Here is a 19,220-nt window from a genome sequence, read left to right as displayed (position 1 = left end):
CTGGTAGATTCCCGCAAGTTTTTGGTAGATCGTGGGTTGATGTCACCTGATCGATGTTGTTGTCTCTCTGTGGTTGTTTTCATTCAAAGCGATATTATTTCTCCCTTTTACCCTTGCCTTTAACCCCCCCCCCCCAAAAAAAAGGAACTTTGACCTTTAAAGCCCTAAACCTGAGAGAGTGTCTCCACTCCCATCATTCAGCGGGGACACTGAGTCTCCTCCTAGGGGCTGATGGTGGTTCCCTGACTGTGAGAAGCAAAGTTACAGGGAGCCCTGTTTAGGGAAGCTTTTAATCTTTCAGAAATTAGTGTACTGTATTTTATATATATAATAATAATAATAATAATAATAATAATAATAATAATAATAATTTATTATTTATACCCCGCCCATCTGGCCGGGTTCCCCCAGCCACTCTGGGCGGCTTCCCAAAAAACAGAAGTTCTAAAATACAGAAATCCATCAAACATTAAAAGCTTCCCTAAACAGGGCTGCCTTAAGATGCCTTCTAAAGGTCTGGTAATTGTTGTTCTCTTTGACCTCTGGTGGGAGGGCATTCCACAGGGTGGGTGCCACTACCGAGAAGGCCCTCTGCCTGGTTCCCTGTAACTTGGCTTCTCGTAATGAGGGAACCGCCAGAAGGCCCCCGGAGCTGGACCTCAGTGTCCGGGCAGAACGATGGGGGTGGAGATGTATTTATTGATTAAAAAGAATTACAAAGAATAAACAAACATAAAACACACAAATACAAACACAAAACACACAAATACACACACTGATACAAATACAGATACACATTGTTTGTTTCAGTTTCTATCATTTACACTATTTCTACTTTCCGTTGACCTCCAATTATACTTGCTGTTTCTTTTCTGTTAATTAAGTAATGTCACACGATATTTTCCCCCATATTACCTTTTTCTTTTTTCTATTCATATTCTCTGTCACCTTTGTAATATCGATTGATGGTCTAACAGGCTCAGTCTAGTTTTGCCAGTGGAGTTCTTTTTATATTGTTATTTTTTAAATATTCTTCAAATACTCCCCGTTCTTTATAGACATTTTGTTTCATCTGCCCTCTCATTTTGGCTGTCATTTTTGCTAGCTGCATGTATTCTACCATTAATATTCTCCAATCTGTTACTGTGGGTACACTTTTGTTTTTCCAGTTCCTTGCAATTATAATTCTTCCCGCCACTGTTCCGTACATAAGCAATGTTCTCTTGGATCTTTCTATTTCCTTTGGTAGTAGACTTAACAAAAATAGCTCAGGTTTTTTAAATTAAAATTACATTTCAGCATTTTCTTTAGTTCCTCGTAAATGTTGTTCCAGAGTTCACTGACCTCCTTGCAGGTCCACCACCTATGCATGTATGAACCGTTCTCTTTTTCACACCTCCAACACATGGGGGACCTATTCTTGTACATTTTAGACATCTTTTCAGGTGTTATGTACCACCTGTACATCATTTTTAGGATATTCTCCTTCAAATTGTAACAGGCCGTGAATTTGATGTCTACCTGCCAAAGTTTTTCCCATTGGTCTATCATGATGTTATACTGTATTCTAATACAGTATTCTAATATGGACCTGGCGTGCTCTGGTCCATGGGGTCACGAAGAGTCGGACACGACTAAATGACTAAACAACAACAACATTCTAATATTCCTGTTGGAAGCCGCCCAGAGTGGCTGGGGGAACCCAGCCAGATGGGCGGGGTATAAATAAAAAATATTATGTTATTATTAACCTATAAGATATCAAGTAGATAAAGTATTACACAACTTTTAGAAGACATCTGAAGGCACCCCCGTATCGGGAGGTTTTTAATGTTTGATGTTTTTATAATGTTTTTATATGCGCACGGTGGGTGAAGCGAAGCTTGCACAGCTGGACAACTCTCTGCTCGGGCCTCACCTCTCTCCCACCCTCATTCCGACAGGGCTGCTCTTTTTCATAGCTCTATGGGCAGGCGCATTCGGAAAAGAACCCGAAGTACTTCGGATATTTCCAAGCCGAAGGGGAGAGGGGGAGGGGGGAGGAGCCCCTCCCTCCGAGGGGGCGCGTCCTTGGAGACCCCGCAAGAAAGGAAATCGGAATAGAATAGCGGACGAGGGAAGCGGAGGGCCAGAAAGGAGGACAAAGAGGTAATGCTGGAGGGCGGGGAAGGGGGAGAAAGAAAGGGGGCAGAGACCCCCCCCCAAGAACAACTCCCTTCCTGGGCGCTATCTGCACAGGCCCCGATCCATGCAATCCGGCTGCAGATCGGGGACTTTCCATTCGCAGGGTTTGCATTGCACAGCCCCTCCCCCCAATTAAAAAAAACAACAGAGATCAGCCTTCCTGCCTTTTACTATGGGGGTTCAGGGGGGGCCTTTCTGCAGAGGGAGCACCGGCAGGGTTTGCATTGCAAGGTCTCCTTTGCAGCGCAAGGAGGTGCTCAGCTGTCAAGAGATGCTCAGCTCCCCTGCCCCCCCCCCCGCGAGGACCCCCATCCCCAAGCAGGGCTGGGACTTGAAGCGAGGCCTCCATTCCGCGCCCCTCTGCGTGGCAAGAATCCCTGGGACGCCGCGATCCTGGCTCCGCGCAGGTTCCGAGGCAAGGGTTGGTGGGTCCCTTTTGTCTAGAGATGGGGAGACCACGGAAGGGTTAAAGGGGACGAGAGAGGCCTGGATAGAGACCCCTCCCCGGTCTCCCTCCTCTCCCCCCCCCTTGCTCACCTGGCGAGGCCCCTCCGGATGGAGAGGGGGGGCGCTTGGGAGGAATTTGGCATGAAGGGTGAGCCTGCCAGGGGGCCTCTGGGCAAAGGGGAGACTGGGGGCGGAGGGAGAAGGGCAGAGGAAGTTGGGGGGCAGAGGGAGGGAGGGAAGCATCCCTGGGGGAGGGATCAATGTCAGCATTGGCAGGAGGTGGAGAAAGAGACAAACAGACAGACAGACAGACAGACAGACAGACTTGGGGGCTGCCTGCCTTGACTTCTCCCTCCTGCCCAGGAATCTGCCATGACTTCGGGTAGACCAGGGAGAGATCCCTGAACAGGAGGCCTGATCCACCCACCGTCTCCTCCCTTGAAGCTCAGTCCTTGCCCTGCCATAAGACCCAGATCAGCAGCTGCATGGGGCTCTGGGGGCTCTTATAGGGAGTCTAACCATGGGGGGGAAGAGGAAAGGGAGGAAGCCCACTTTATGATTTCTGCCCTTTGAGGCTTCTGTCTTGGCAACTACAGTCTCACCCACATGCCTGTGTTTCTCTGGAGAAGCATCTAAAGCAGGCGTTGGCAACATTTTCCAGTTGTGGGCCGGATCATTCCCACGGGCCGGATATGCACCAGGCATGTGCAGAAGCGATTTCTGGTGCCCATGCTGCCCATTTCCAAAATGTCTGCAGCACCAGAAATTGTTTCTGCGGCTGCACAGACACGACTTCTGGTGCCGCTCAGTGAGTCCCCGTGCCACACCGGTTTAGCGCAGCGCACGGGCGACTTGCCGAGCGGGCGGCTCGGTTCACAGGCGGTCCGCGGGCCGTATAAATGGCCTCTGACCTATGATCTAAAGCAGGGGTGGTCAACTCCGAAGACACTGTGATCTACTCACAGAGTTAAAAACTGGCAGTGATCTACCCCCTCTTGGGGGGTTCAGGTCAAAGTTGTTGAGATTTTTTTAGGAAGGCCCATTTTTAGGGGTTCAGGTCAGAGTTGTTGAGCTTTTCTGAGGCGGAAGGAAAGCCCTGTTTTTTGGGGGGTGAATAGCTAAAATGTTGAACATTTTTTAGGGGGGCCAAAGTTGTTGAGCTTCTTTGGGGGGAGCCAGTGATCTATCAGTGATCTGCCACAGACGTCCAGTGATCTACCGGTGGATCATGATCTACCCATTGGATGTGCCTGATCCAAAGGGTTCCTACCCAGAGGTTGTTGTTGTTTAGTCGTTTAGTCGTGTCCAACTCTTCGTGACCCCATGGACCATAGCACGCCAGGCACTCCTGTCTTCCACTGCCTCCCGCAGTTTGGTCAAACTCATGTTGGTAGCTTCGAGAACACTGTCCAACCATCTTGTCCTCTGTCGTCCCCTTCTCCTAGTGCCCTCCATCTTTCCCAACATCAGGGTCTTTTCCAGGGAGTCTTCTCTTCTCATGAGGTGGCCAAAGTATTGGAGCCTCTGCTTCAGGATCTGTCCTTCTAGTGAGCACACTGGGCTGATTTCCTTCAGAATGGATAGGTTTGATCTTCTAGCAGTCCATGGGACTCTCATGAGTCTCCTCCAGCACCATAATTTAAAGCATCAATTCTTCGGCGATCAGCCTTCTTTATGGTCCAGCTCTCACTTCCATACATCACTACTGGGAAAACCATAGCTTTAACTATATGGACCTGTGCCCAACTCCTTCTCTCCATTCCCCCAGGTTTCAATTATTCCCACTACTCTAAATCAGATCTCACGTCTGTGGGATTTAAGCTATAGGGAAGATCGCTATGCAAATGGATGGGTTCCTGCCCCCCCTCAAGAACCTGCATTATTATTATTGCAATTGTGTTTATTTATTTATTCAACCTATTAGTCTATTTTATATGCCTGTTGTCTTTGTCCATGGAGTCTTCTTGGCAGGGATACTGGAGTGGCTTGCCAGTTCCTTCTCCAGGTGGATCACGTTTAGTCAAAACTCTCCACTATGACCTGTCCATCTTGGGTGGCCCTGCATGGCATAGCTCATAGCTTCTCTGAGTTATTCAAGCCCCTTCGCCACGACAAGGCATTGATCCATGAAGGGGCCTGGCGTGCTATGGTCCATGGGGTCACGAAGAGTCGGACACGACTAAATGACTAAACAACATTAGCAGCCCAAAGTGACTATTTTTATTGTTGTTGTTATTGTTCCTGTTGTTATTGTTATGTTTCACGGTGACACTCCAAGGTCATTATCGTTATGTTCCTGATAAGGGTGACACTCCAAGGTCTTCTTTGTCATGTTTCCTGTATTGGGGGGGGGGCAGAGAGAAGGCTGTTCTCAGGGCCTGCTCCACGGTGAGGGAGACTGAGGCAGCCCCCTCAGGCAGCAGATGCAGAGAGGGGCAAGGAGGGGACTGAGCTGAGTGCCCTTTGGCCTGCCCTGATTTCACCCTCTATCCTCTCATCCAGTGGAAGGTGCTGTCCCATTGCCAGTGTCCTAGACACAATGCAGCAGCCTCAGGAAGTCAGTGGTGCAGGATGATTTGGGAATGTGTGCAGTTGGACTGTATCAGGAAGATATTGGAGATCATGGAAGAAGGAGGAAACGAAATACAGATATTCAGGGTTTTCAGGGGAGGAGGAAGAAGGGGAAAGTGTGTCCCACCAGATAAGGCTCCCCTCATCCCTGGCCATATGCCATCTTTCCTTGGGATGATGGTACTTTGTGTCCAACAACATCTGGAGGGCCAGAGATGTCTCACCTCAGCATAGAAGGTTCCCCTAGGGCAGTGGGCTCAGGGGCCCAGTTACTTGGGAGTTGGAACTGGATCTTAAGAGTTCTTGAGACCACAACACTATAAATCCACGGTGTCCACACTCAGTAGCGTAGAAACCTCTGCCGGCCCCTGGGAAATAGCTTTTTTAAGGAAAACATTCGCCCCCAAAGTTGCTTGCTTAGGAAGGTACAGTGGGTCTTCTCAGCCTGCAGCACCAGGTCTGCCCCTCCCCCCACCCTGCCTTCCTCCGCTGCTGCCCACACTAAAGGTGTGTGTGGTGAAATCCCAAAAGATTTCTGGCTCCTATTCGAAAGAGGTCCAGTTGATATTCCAGAAGAAAGTGTGGCTAAGATTCTAATACACAATCGTGGCTAAGAAAAACAGCCATGGAATATGAAACTGATTTGAAGATTGGCTTCTTATTTCCATTGAGGCGGAAACATCACTGGTTTCACTTCCTTTCTCCAGAGTAATCTTCTTTCTTTTCTTTCCCACAATCAGTATTCTTCACCTTTAATATTCACCTTTTCAGCGTCACACATATTTTTATATTGTGATCTTCAGATGTTGAGAAATATACAAATTTAATAAATAGTTTCCAGTAGGAGCAAAGGGGGAAGAACAGTGAGAGAGGCTTGAGCTGGGATTCTCCACTAAGATAGGCCAGTGGCAGGAGGCAGGTGCGAGACTCGGCGGCATATAATTATTACCAATAGTAATTGGGGTGGGCGTTTTAATCTGACCTTCCCAGCAGTCAGGCTGCAGCTGGTTTCCTTCCTCCCAGTATGTTTCCGAGCACAGTTCAAAGTGTTGGTACTGACCTTTAAAGCCCTAAACGGCCTCGGTCCTGTATACCTGAAGGAGTGTCTCCACCCCCATCGTTCTGCCCAGACACTGAGATCCAGCACCGAGGGTCTTCTGGCGGTTCCCTCATTGCGAGAAGTGAGGTTACAGGGAATGAACCAGGTAGGTAGCCGTGTTGGTCTGGATCGAAGTAAAATAAAAAAATTCCTTCAGTAGCACCTTAAAGACCAACTAAGTTTTTATTTTGGTATGAGCTTTCGTGTGCATGCACACTTCTTCAGATACAGTGAAATGGAAGGGAATGAACCAGACAGAGGGCCTTCTCGGTAGTGGCACCAGCCCTGTGGAACGCCCTCCCAGCAGATGTCAAGGCAATAAGCAACTATTTTACTTTTAGAAGACAACTGAAGGCAGCCCTGTTTAGGGAAGTTTTTAATGTTTGCTGCTGTACTGTTTTTAATATTCGGTTGGAAACCGCCCAGAGTGGCTTGGGAAACCCAGCCAGATGGGCGGGGTATAAATATTAAATTATTATTATTATTATTATTATTATTATTATTATTATTATTATTATTCTGCATCTCCAGCTCTCTCCATGCAATAATGCAAGGCTGACAGATTTTCCTACCTGAGCACTCCTTCAGCCGACCACAAGCACCAAGCCTTGTCTTATATATGGGTCTCCAAAAATGGTCAGTATGGACCTCCTGAGGCCAAAGGGACTGTGCAGGTGATTAATAAACATTTGGAGGTCAAAGGGGACAACATGTGGCCTAAGGGGTGGAGGATAATTGTGCAGAGGATGAAGAACTTCATGATGAACTTAGGAGCCTGATGAATAGGGGGCAGGTTCATGGACATAGAGCAGCTCCCTTTCCTGTGAGAAACCACTTTATTTAAAAAGTAAACCCCAGAGTTCCACAATATTCTAAGATAATGCTTCTGAAATGCATTACATTATTTCATTTGTATTTCCTAAAAACTGGGAACATGGAGGACAAGAGAGAATATACAAGATGTTAAAATAAGAGGAGGTGCTAATTGAGATGTGTAATATTCATTTCTTCTCTTCCTAGACCCCCCGGTCAATAGCAGACAATGGAGAAGGCAGTCAAAATTCTGGTGGGTCATGTCCAATGGGAATAACGAAGAAATCATTTAAATTCATGGAATGTGGAAAGAGAGAGGAGAAGCAATTTGAAAGTATGGAGTATGGGAAGAGCTTTACTGAAAGGGAAACACATAGAAAACATCAACAGACTCACACTGGGGAGAAACCATTTAAATGCATGGAGTGTGGAAAGTGCTTCACTGTTAGTGGAAAACTTAGAATTCATCAACGGACTCACACGGGGGAGAAACCATTTAAATGCATCGAGTGTGGAAAGTGCTTCAGTAGGAGTGACACCCTGAATTTGCATCATCAGACTCACACAGGACAGAAACCATTTAAATGCATGGAGTGTGGAAAGAGCTTCACTGATAGTGGAACATTAAGAAAACATCAACGGACCCACACAGATGAGAAACCATTTGAATGCATGGAATGTGGAAAGAGCTTCAGAGGCAGTGGAACACTTAGAATCCATCAACGGGTTCACACAGGAGAAAAACCTTTTAAATGTTTGGAGTGTGGAAAGAGTTTCAGCAGGAGTGGATCCCTGAAAATTCATCGCCAACGGATTCACACAGGGGAAAAACCATTTAAATGTATGCTGTGTGGTAAGAGCTTCTCTGATAACCGAGCACTTAGAAGCCATCATCGAACTCACACAGGGGAAAAACCATATAAATGTATGGATTGTGGAAAGAGCTTCAGTCAGAGTGGAGTACTAAGAAAACATAAACGGACTCACACGGGGGAGAAACCATTTAAATGCATGGAATGTGGAAAGAACTTTATCGATGGTGCAGTACTTAGTATCCATCATCGAACTCACACAGGGGAAAAACCATTTCAATGTATGGACTGTGGAAAGAGCTTCGGACAGAGTGGAGCACTAAGAATCCATCAACGGACTCACACAGGGGAGAAACCATTTAATTGCATGGAGTGCGGCAAGAGCTTCACTGATGATGGAACACTTAGAAGACATCAATGGACCCACACAGGCGAGACACCATATAAATGTATGGAGTGTGGAAAGAGCTTCAATGATAGTGGAACACTTAGAATTCATCAACGGACGCACACAGGGGAAAAACCATTTAAATGCATGGAATGTGGAAAGAGCTTTATTGATAGTAGAACACTTAGAGTTCATCAACGGACTCACACAGGGGAGAAACCATTTAAATGTATGGAGTGTGGAAAGAACTTCAGTCAGAGTGGAGCACTTAGAATTCATCAACGGACTCACACAGGGGAGAAACCATTTAAATGCATGGAATGTGGAAAGAGCTTTATTAACGGTACAGCACTTACTATCCATCATCAAACTCACACAGGGGAAAAAGCATTTGAATGTATGGAGTGTGGAAAGGGCTTCAGTCAGAGTGTACATCTTAGAATTCATCAATGGATTCACACAGGGGAGAAACCATTTAATTGCATGGAGTGTGGAAAGAGTTACACTGAGGTTAGAAATCTTAGAAGACATCAACAGACTCACTCGGGGACAAGCAAATAAATGTATGGAGTGTGGAAAGAGCTTCAATAGAAGTGGAAACCTTAGCAAACACCAGCAAACTCAAAAACGGAAAACCACTTACTTATATGGAGCGTACTTATATGGAACGTAGAGCTTCAGTCCTGATGTTCTTACGAAACATTAATGGACTCACAAGCAGGAAAAGCTTTAAGAGTTGAAACCCTACAATCCACAAACTGAAAAATCATAAATGGTTTGAATGGAAGGAGTGTGGGAAGTGCTTCAATTACTATATATATATATATATATATATATATATATATATATATATATATAGTGGTACCTCGGTTTATGAACACAATTGGTTCTGGAAGTCTGTTCATAAACTGAAGCGTTCATAAACTGAAGCGATACTTTCCCATTGAAAGTAATGGAAAGTGAATTAATCCGTTCCAGACAGTCCGCGGAGTACTTAAACTGAAGCGTTCATAAACTGAAGCAAACTTTCCCATTGAAAGTAATGGAAAGTGGATTAATCTGTTCCAGACGGGTCCACGTAGTACTTAAACTGAAATGTTCATAAACTGAAGCATGGGTGTAATTGGCTCCGGAAGTCTGTTCATAAACTGAAGCGTTCATAAACTGAAGCGAACTTTCCCATTGAAAGTAATGGAAAATGAATTAATCCGTTCCAGATGGGTCCGCGGCGTTCATAAACCGAAAATTCATAAACCGAGGTGTTCATAAACCGAGGTTCCACTGTGTATGTACATATATATATATATATATATATATATATATATATATATATAATTTTATTTACAAATTGCGTTCAAAAATCGAAGCATTCACTTCCCAGTTGTTGGTGTTTGAAATCCTCCAATGTTTGCCTTCTGAAGCATTCGACAATCGAGATTCCACTAGTAGAGATTCCAGTAGTAGTGTGTTGTCCAATGATATCCATTCTTTTAACCAACACAAAGAGGCTGCCTCATAGTAGAAAATCTAGCAGTGCAAACCCGCCTCTATTTTTAGTATCTATCAAAATTTTATACTTGATCTCTGCCATTCGTTAAAGCTGTTTGTATTATTTATTATTGGTATCATCTATATATATATAAATGTAAAAATGGTGAAACTGTGGGTCCACTTTTCTCCAAAACCGCTTGACCGATCGTCCTGAAATTTGGACACAACGGGTGTTCGCACAACCTTGCTGACATCGCATACCTGCGCAGGTACAGACCTACTTTTCCACAAACTAAAACAGCGCCCACAAATGGCGTTATTCCCTCAGCTCCTCCTCCTACACCCCCTCCCTTCCCGTGAAATCTACACCACACCCACCAACCCCGCCTCCACCACTCACATCCATCCATGAAGGCCAAACCAACTGAAAACAGGCCTTTTCCAGCAACAAGGCCCAACATTGCTAAGTGGAGGTAGGGGCCTGCCGGGGGGGGGGAATTGGGGCCGGAATAGAGGGCAGGGATAGGTAATGGGTCAGAACAGGGTGGGGGGAGACACAGGGATGAAACCTGCCCTCTCCACAGTATCTCGCCTCTGCTCAGGGGGACTCTGAGGCTCATGGGGATCTGAAGAGGGGATATTACGCTCCATCTCACAGACTAACGCACAGCAACGCGTGCAGGGCCAGCTAGTTTAGAATAAAAACAGTATCTTAGGGAAAACATTCCTCTTTATGGTTGAAATCCTTTGTAAAAGTGAAGGTTTCATCCTCCCCCATATTTCCAAAAGCTTTTTAACATCTTTTTATACCTTAACATTATTGGAATATATTGTAATTCAGTGTTTTTCAAATAAACCCTTATTAATCTCCATCTATACAATGAACTCTTTTCACCCCTCATTATCATCAATGTTGAGTTTTGATGTGATCTAGTTCTTGGTTGGATCTCTACAGTCTAATCCAGTGTTTCTCAACCGCTGTTCCAACGCTGGCTGGTGTGCGGCGACGTGCGGCGATGAGAAGGGCGATTTGCATTGTCACGTGCCTGGCGGCCACCAATAGGCAGCGCTGACCTGCCGGAAAGCATTTCTCCTCTTTCTCAAAGCTCAGTGCAAACGAGCCTGGCGGCCGCCAATACCCAGCACTCACCTGCCGGAAAGCAATATTTGGCAAGTGTTTCTTACAGTCATAATTATAATATAGGGCGGCACAGAGTTAAATTTTTTAACTTTTTTAATGGTGGTGTGCCTCGTGATTTTTTTCACGGAACAAGTGTGCCGTGGCCCAAAAAAGGTTGAGAAACACTGGTCTAATCCTGTAAGCAGTTCCATCATGTTTCTTCTTCCCGCAGAATCCTTTGAATCAAAAGAACATGTTTCCTCTTGTTCTAATGGGTGTCTGAATCTCCAAGCATCTAGTACATGGGTCGGCAAACTAAGTCCATGGGCTGGATCTGGCCTGCGGACGGTCCAGGAATCGCCGCGTGGATTGCCAGCGCAAGCGTGTAGCACCTTAACAGCATCATCTTGTAAAATCTTAAATAATTCAGCTGGAATATCATCACTTCCACTGGCCTTGTTATTAGCAGTGCTTTCTGGCGGTTCCCTCGCTACGAGAAGCCAAGTTACAGGGAAGCAGGCAGAGGGAATGCCCTCCCACTAGAGGCCAAGTTACAGGGAAGCAGGCAGAGGGAATGCCCTCCCACTAGAGGTCAAAGAGAACAACAATTACCAGACCTTTAGAAGGCATCTCAAGGCAGCCCTGTTTAGGGAAGCTTTTAATGTTTGGTGGATTTCTGTATTTTAGTGTTTTGTTGGAAGCCGCCCAGAGTGGCTGGGGGAACCCGGCCAGATGGGCGGGGTATAAATAATAAATTATTATTTATTATTTATTATTTATTATTCTAAGGCCCATTTGACTTCACTCTCCAAGATGTCTGGCTCAAGGTCAGCAACCACACTATCTGGGGTGTACGAGACCTCCAGATCTTTCTGGTATAATTCCTCTGTGTATTCTTGCCACCTCTTCTTGATGTTAGGACCCAACAGAAGCAGAAGACATCAAGAAGAGGTGGCAAGAATACACAGAGGAATTATACCAGAAAGATAGATGATTAGTATAAGATAAATGTATTCTATGTGAAATTAGCTATAGATATAGAGGGAAGATGTACAGTTATTTGGGCGATCTCTTCCCTCTGTTCTTCTCTTCCGTCTTGGAACCTCTTGGTGGCAGTGGGGTTTTTTTGGGGTTGGGGAGGTGGGGAGAGGTCCAGTTGGGAAAAAGGACCACTTCCATCTGTCTTTATTCACCCTAGGGACTCCTGGTGGCAGGTGGAGGCCCGGGGATGGATGAGAGGGGAGGGGTGGGAAGTAAAATTAAAGGAGAAATAACAAGAAAGAGGATAGCATAGAAATACAAGCAATTTAGAATAGAACTTTATTTTTATGAGGAATTAAAAATAGAGTTTAGGTTATTGAAAAATGGTAAAAAGTCTGAGACATGAAAACTGCTAAAGAAGATTTTAAATTGAAAATCAGTAAAGGGGGGGGTCGAGGAAGTCCACAAGATAATGATTAGCAAAGAAGATGATAAGCATTATGCATTTGTATGTTGTTGTTTTTTAAATTGTTATGTGGTATATTTTGTTCTTTGTATTTGTATTTTTATATTTTCCCCCCTTTTATGTTTTTTTCTTCATTTTCTGATTGCTATATTTGTTTTATGCGTGTATTATTAAAATGAATAAAAAAATTTGCGGGGAAAGGAAGCAGAGTTAGAGTAATATCATAGGAACAGCAGCATCACTCCCACTGTTATAATTGCAATAATGGAACCATGAAGACACAGAAACACTGAAAGCACCTCCTTATATGCCAAGGTAATCTTGAAAACCCTCATCTATTCTTTTGATTTATAGATATATTGTGTATAGATATATTTGGTGGCAGGAGAAATAAAAGGGGTGTTTAGTGGCATAAGCAGGAAAGGCTCTGTTCCTAGCTGCACATCTTGCCTGATGAGGGAAGGGGGCACAGGGAAGAAGGGGCCGTACCAGAGCATCTCAAAGCAATGTAAGGAGGAGTCTAATGTGGAAGGAGGTTCAGGCAGGTCCCAAAGCGAGAGTGCTAAGGGTCAACTTCCTCCAACTCCACCAGCTGCCCCAAGGCAGGAGCCCCCTCTGGGCCCTGAGGGTGGAAAGCCCCCCTCCACCTTTGCAACTGGACATGATCCGAGGGCAGTGATGGTGAACCTTTTAGAGACCGAGTCCCCAAACTTCAACGCAAAACCCACTTAGTTATCACAAAGTACCAATGTGGCAATTCTCCCTGTATATCGATTTTTTTTCTGCTGATGTAATAAAAAATCCTTCTTAAAAGTTATTTGTGGCAACAAAAAAGGACTTTTATGAATTTTAACAAGGAAAAATGTAAAGTACTACACTTGGGCAAAATAAAAAATAAAAAATGAAAGGCACAAATACAGGATGGGTGACACCTGGCTTGAGAGCAGTACATGTGAAAAGGATCTAGGAGTCTTGGTAGACCACAAACTTAACATGAGTCAGCAGTGTGATGCAGCAGCTAAAGAAGCCAATGCAATTCTGGGCTGCATCAATAGGAGTATAGCATCTAGATCTAGGGAAGTAATAGTACCACTGTATTCTGCTCTGGTCAGACCTCACCTGGAGTACTGTGTCCAGTTCTGGGCACCACAGTTCAAGAAGGATACTGACAAGCTGGAACGTGTCCAGAAGAGGGCATCGAAAATGGTCAAAGGCCTGGAAACGATGCCTTATGAGGAACGGCTTAGGGAGCTGGGTATGTTTAGCCTGGAGAAGAGAAGGTTAAGGAGTGATATGGTAGCCATGTTCAAACTTCAGAGAAGCGGACATGGAGCAATGGATTCAAACTACAAGAAAGAAGATTCCACCTCAACATTAGGAAGAACTTCCTGACAGTAAGAGCTGTTTGGCAGTGGAATTTGCTACCAAGGAGTGTGGTGGAGTCTCCTTCTTTGGAGGTCTTTAAGCAGAGGCTTGATAGGCATATTTCAAGAATGCTTTTGATGGTGTTTCCTGCTCGGCAGGGGGTTAGACTGGATGGCCCTTGTGGTCTCTTCCAACTCTATGAGTCTAGGATTCTATACCCCTTTTATTTTTCCTGCCACCAAATACACAATCTATATATATAAAAAAGTAAAAATCGTGAAAATCCAGGTTCCACTTTTCTCCGTAACCGCTTGACCGATCGTCCTGAAATTTTGACACAACAATCCAGGCCACTCCATGCGCATTGTTGGGGGCAAAAATCCCTCAAAGAGCACACCTGCGCAGGTACAGACCTGGTTTTCCACCAAGTCAAACAGCGCCCTCAAGTGGAATTCCTCCCACAGTACACCCCCTCCCTTCCTGTGAAATCTAAGCCACACCCACAAACCAAATGACATCATCATCAACCAAGCAACTGAAATCAGCAAGGCGGCCATTATCACACCCCTAGGCTCCTGTCATACGCCGGTCACGGAGGGGGGGGGCAAACAGAATAGATCATGGATCGGGACACGTGGGGGCAGTCACAGGGATTAGCCACAATGTCTGACGTAGTCAAATAAAAATAAAAAAAAATCCTTCCAGCAGCACCTTAGTTGGTCTTTAAGGTGCTGCTGGAAGGAATATTTTTATTTTGTTTCAACTGAAAACAGGCCTTTTCCAGCAACAAGGTCCAATGAATAGAAGGCAGGGATACGTAATGGGTCAGAACAGGGTGGGGGGGAGACACAGGGATTAAACCTGCCCTCTCCACAGTATCTCGCCTCGACTCAGGGGGACACTAAGGCTCAGGGGGATCTGAAGGGGGGCTATTACCCTCCATTTCACATATACTATGACTGAATGCAACCCTCTGCGTCTTTTTTTAAAAAAAACAACAACCATGCACTTTCTCTCCCGTTTAAGTCCTCAGATATTTGCAGTGCCCAATTCAAACCCCCTCGATTTACAATCCCCTACCTTCCCCTTGCCACTTCCTGGTTTTTTTATGGAACTGAACAACTCAGAACGCACCTTCTGTTGCCAGGCCCTTGCAGGGCCAGACAGAGGCCGGGGCCAGGTAGATAATGTGACCCTGTTTTTAACCCTTTTGTTACTTTTTTTCATTTTACTGATTGTGAATATGCTGACAGAGGCCCCCTTTGGATTTGGAGGCCTGTGCCAAGTGGCCCATATGATCCCCCTCCTGTCTGGGCCTGTCTGTTGCTACAGGGCTGTCCACTCTGACTGAATCTCTTCCCACATTCCATACATTTAAATGGTTTCTCCCCCGTGTGAGTCCGTTGATGGTTTCTAAGGTGTCCACTCTGACTGAAGCTCTTTCCACACTCCATGCACTTAAATGGTTTCTCCCCTGTGTGAGTTCGTTGATGGTTTTTAAGGTTTCCAATAGTAGTGAAGCTCTTTCCACACTCCAGACATTTAAATGGTTTCTCCCCTGTGTGAGTCCGTTGATGGTTTCTAAGTATTCCACTCTGACTGAATCTCTTTCCGCACTCCATGCATTTGAATGTTTTTTTAATGGCTTCTTCATTATTTGCATTGAAATGCCTCCCCAGATTTCTGGCGGCCTTCTCCATTGTCTTCCTTGGACGGTGAAGGGGGGGAGGAAATCCTATTTGTTTTCTAGGAAGAAAACAAAGGAATATTACACACATCAATCAACACCTGCTCTTATTTTAACATCTCATACATTCTCTCCTGCCCTCCATATGTTCCAATTTTTTAAGAAAGGCAAATGAAATAATGTTAGATCATTGTAATGCATCATTGGCCTTTCATAACCCTTAATCAGCGTTAAGGAAGCAGCATTATCTTAGAATACGCTTGAACTGTGGAGTTTACCTTTTTATAAAAAGTGGTTTCCCATAGGAAAGGGAGCTGCTCTATGTCCATGAACCTGCCCACTATTAATCAGGGTCCTAAGTTAAATGAATACAATTTTGTGCACTGGAAGCAACATTTGATAGTGCTTCTAGAACCTGAAATCATTCTTAATCTGAGGTACCACTTTAGATAATGGGGGCTCCCACTGCCCCGCCACACAATTTCTGTTCTCAAGAACCTTCTACCTGGGAGGAGATGCCAACTGCAAATGCCTCTCTCTGGAGGAAGGCCACACAGAAGGAATGTTGTACTGCATCAGAAGAAGACGTGGACCCTTATTGACCTACCTCCCGGTAAGAAGTTCATACGAAGGAAGTGGGTGTTTAATATTAAGAAAGGGGCAGAAGAGATAGTGCAGCGCAAGACTTTTCTCAACGCTATGGCGAAGATTATGATGAAGTCTTTGCGCCAACTGTGAGGTACAGCAGCGTAAGAATGCTTTTGAGCATTGCAGCCGCCAAGCAAATGGAAATTAGGCACATTGACATTGCAAGTGCCTTTCTGCAGGGTCAAATTTCAGAGGCAACCTAAAGGTTTTATGAAAGCACGAGGGACATTTAGTGAGCAAACTGCAAAAGGGACTTTATGGACTTTATGCTAGAGCCTGGAATCAGAAACTGCACAAAATGCTGATGCAGCTTGGGTACGAGGAAGGCCATGCCAACAAGTGCCTGTACAGCAAGTCAAGTAATGGACCATTTATTTTTCATACGTTTTAGCTTTTGTTGATGACTTGATTCTTGCCACAGCAAATGACAGACACTATGCCCATGTTAAATAAAAAAAATTCCTTCAGTAGCACCTTAAAGACCAACTAAGTTTTTATTTTGGTATGAGCTTTCGTGTGCATGCACACTAGCTCATACCAAAATAAAAACTTAGTTGGTCTTTAAGGTGCTACTGAAGGAATTTTTTTTATTTTACTTCGATCCAGACCAACACGGCTACCTACCTATGCCCATGTTGTGAAACACCTAAGCACAGAGGTTGAGGTCAAGGAACTGGGAAAGATCCAGTACTACCTCGGAATCCAAGTTGAAAGAGAAGAATATGGGTCAAAAGATTCATGACCTTATCCAGATTTTGCAAATGCAAGATGCACACCCAGTTGCAACACCCATGGCTACTGACTTCTTAAAGAATCAGCAGGATTTGAAAACATTACCTGACAACATAGAATGCAGGTCAGCAATTGGTAGACTTTTGTATCTTGTTACCACTTGTACACCTGATTTAGCTAATGCTGTGGGAATTCTTAGTGGGAAGGTAAATGCCCCCCCCTACCCGAACAGGATTATGCGGGTGTGAAAAGGGGGGTACAGTATTTGAAGGGCACAATGAATTGTAAATGGAAGTTGCCAGCTGTTAGTAATCCTGAAAAGCTTGCGGATATTGATGCAGATTGGGCCGGATGTACCACTGACTACAAATCAACAAGTGGATATGTATTTATGTTTGGGGAGGGATTCAATAAATAAATAACAATTGTAATGATAAATACACAGACTGTTGGGGGAGAACCCCACCCATTTCCATAGCAATCTTCCCAATCCCTTAAATCCCACGGATTTAAGAGATCTGATATAGTGGGAATAATGGAAACCTGGTGGAATGGAGAGAAGGAGTTGGGCACAGGTATCTCTGGGTAGGAACCCTTTAGATGCTTCTCCCCAGAAAGACAGGCATGTGGGTGAGACTGTAGTTGCCAAGACAGAAGCCTCAAAGGGCAGAAATAATAAAGTGGGCTTCCTCTTTCCCCCCATGGTTGGACTCCCTATAACAGCCCCCAGCGCCCCATGCAGGAGCTGACCTGGGACTTATGGCAGGGCAAGGACTGAGCTTCAAGGGAGGAGACGGTGGGTGGATCAGGCCTCCTGTTCAGGGATCTCTCCCTGGTCAACTCGAAATCATGGCAGATTCCTGGGCAGGAGGGAGAAGTCAAGGCAGGCAGCCCCCAAGTCTCTCTCTCTCTCTCTCTCTCCCCAGCTCCTGCCAATGCTGGCTTCGATCCTCCCCCAGGCATGTCTATAGTGTGTTTTGGGGCCCCAATCTCTCTGTGTTCTAAAAATGGTCAACAACTTTGGGGTAAAATTGTAAAAAATGGTCAACAACTTTGGTCGGCCCTCATGTATCTTCACTTCATTCAATCTGGCCCTCTTTGAGAAAAGTTTGGGCCCCCCTGCTCTAGACAAGAGGGACCTACCAAGCCTTGCCTTGGTACCCGGGCGGAGCCAGGAGCGCCCCAGAGATGCCTGCCAGGGGGAACCCAGAACACGCAGAGGGGCACGGAATGGAGGCCTTGCTTCAAGTCCCAGCCCTGCTTGGGGGTGGGGGTCCTCGGGGGGGGGGCAGGGGAGCTGAGCATCTCTTGACAGCTGAGCACCTCCTTGCGCTACAAAGGGGACCTTGCAATGCAAACCCTGCCGGTGCTCCCTCTGCAAAAAGCCCCCCCCCTGAACCCCCTTTGGAAAAGGCAGGAAGGCTGATTTCTTGGGGGGGGGGCTTGCAATGAGAACCCTGCGAATGGAGGGTCCCTGATCTGCAGCCGGATTACATGGATCGGGGCCTGAATCAGCCCCTCCCCCGCTCGACTGACCCACAGAAAGAAGGGGGAGGGGGAGGGGGAAGTCCCCTACTTTCCTTTCATTCCCCCCCCCGCCCCAAATCCTGCCCTCTCTTCCCCGCGCCCCCATAATATATATAGATATATTTTGCACCTCTTTTTCCTCCTCCTCTGCAGACCTGCTCCGCTTCCGGGAATGTGAATGGCGGCCCCACCCCCTCCCCTCTTGGCTCCACCCACCCACCCAACCTCCCTGCCTCTCTAGGAAGCGGAGCTCACTGACCCTTGGGGAGGAATGAGTGACGCCTCCCTCCCAGAAGACACAAATTCTCCTCCTTCCAAACAAGCTCTGAATATCCTGTTTCTTTCCTGATCATCTCCCAGGTTCGATCCCCGGAGGCGGCAGGGAAATAGACCCCCCCTCCCAAAAAGTCCTCCTCCTTCATCTCTTTTAATCCATTGCTGGGAAAAGGGGGGAGGGGATCCCGTCATTTCCCCGCCCATTTCCCAAAGTGGGGGAGGCAGGGCTGTGACGTAGGGTGTCCCCGTTACAACAGCCGTGCAGAGTAGACCGGAGTTGGGGTGCGCCTTTGGGACTTAGAAGAGCGACTTACGACAACCCTTAATGGTGTTATCCCTTGCCATTATATCTATCTATCTATCATCTATCAATCAATCAATCAATCTCTTCTATCCGCTTATTTTATGTGCGCTGCTTGGAAGACAGCTTTGGTTCAAAGGCAAGATTGAAATACAATGGTCCCCCACCCCCCCCACTGGCATAGCTGCCAAGTTATCCCTTTTTTAAAGGGATTTTCCCTTATGCTGAATAGGCTTCCTCGCGAGAAAAGGGAAAACTTGGCAGCTATGCCCACTGGTAACAAAGAGATATTCCACCCCCCCCCTCTCCATG

General features: G+C 45.9%; 3 protein-coding genes across 3 annotated transcripts in view; 2 read left to right on the top strand and 1 right to left on the bottom strand.

Moving 5' to 3' along the window:
- Positions 1 to 19,220, top strand: part of RXRB (retinoid X receptor beta) — a 371,934-nt gene that overhangs the window by 86,759 nt on the left and 265,955 nt on the right. The window lies entirely within an intron of this gene.
- On the top strand, positions 5,927 to 9,025 carry LOC118081265 (uncharacterized). Its single transcript, XM_035107669.3, has 2 exons — positions 5,927 to 6,407; positions 7,322 to 9,025. Exons 1-2 carry the CDS (start codon positions 6,399 to 6,401, stop codon positions 8,873 to 8,875), a joined length of 1,563 nt encoding a protein of 520 aa, XP_034963560.1. The 5' UTR covers positions 5,927 to 6,398; the 3' UTR covers positions 8,876 to 9,025.
- On the bottom strand, positions 11,077 to 18,511 carry LOC132591781 (uncharacterized). Its single transcript, XM_088664258.1, has 2 exons — positions 18,462 to 18,511; positions 11,077 to 15,483 (listed from the first exon to the last, which is right to left on the bottom strand). Exon 2 carries the CDS (start codon positions 15,435 to 15,437, stop codon positions 14,961 to 14,963), a length of 477 nt encoding a protein of 158 aa, XP_088520384.1. The 5' UTR covers positions 15,438 to 15,483; positions 18,462 to 18,511; the 3' UTR covers positions 11,077 to 14,960.

The sequence above is a fragment of the Zootoca vivipara genome, chromosome 2 (assembly GCF_965207765.1).
Source record: "Zootoca vivipara chromosome 2, rZooViv2.hap1.1, whole genome shotgun sequence".
Classification (NCBI taxonomy): Eukaryota; Metazoa; Chordata; class Lepidosauria; order Squamata; family Lacertidae; genus Zootoca; species Zootoca vivipara.
Note: the sequence above shows the minus strand (reverse complement) of the source record. Positions and strands in the feature narration are given on the sequence as shown.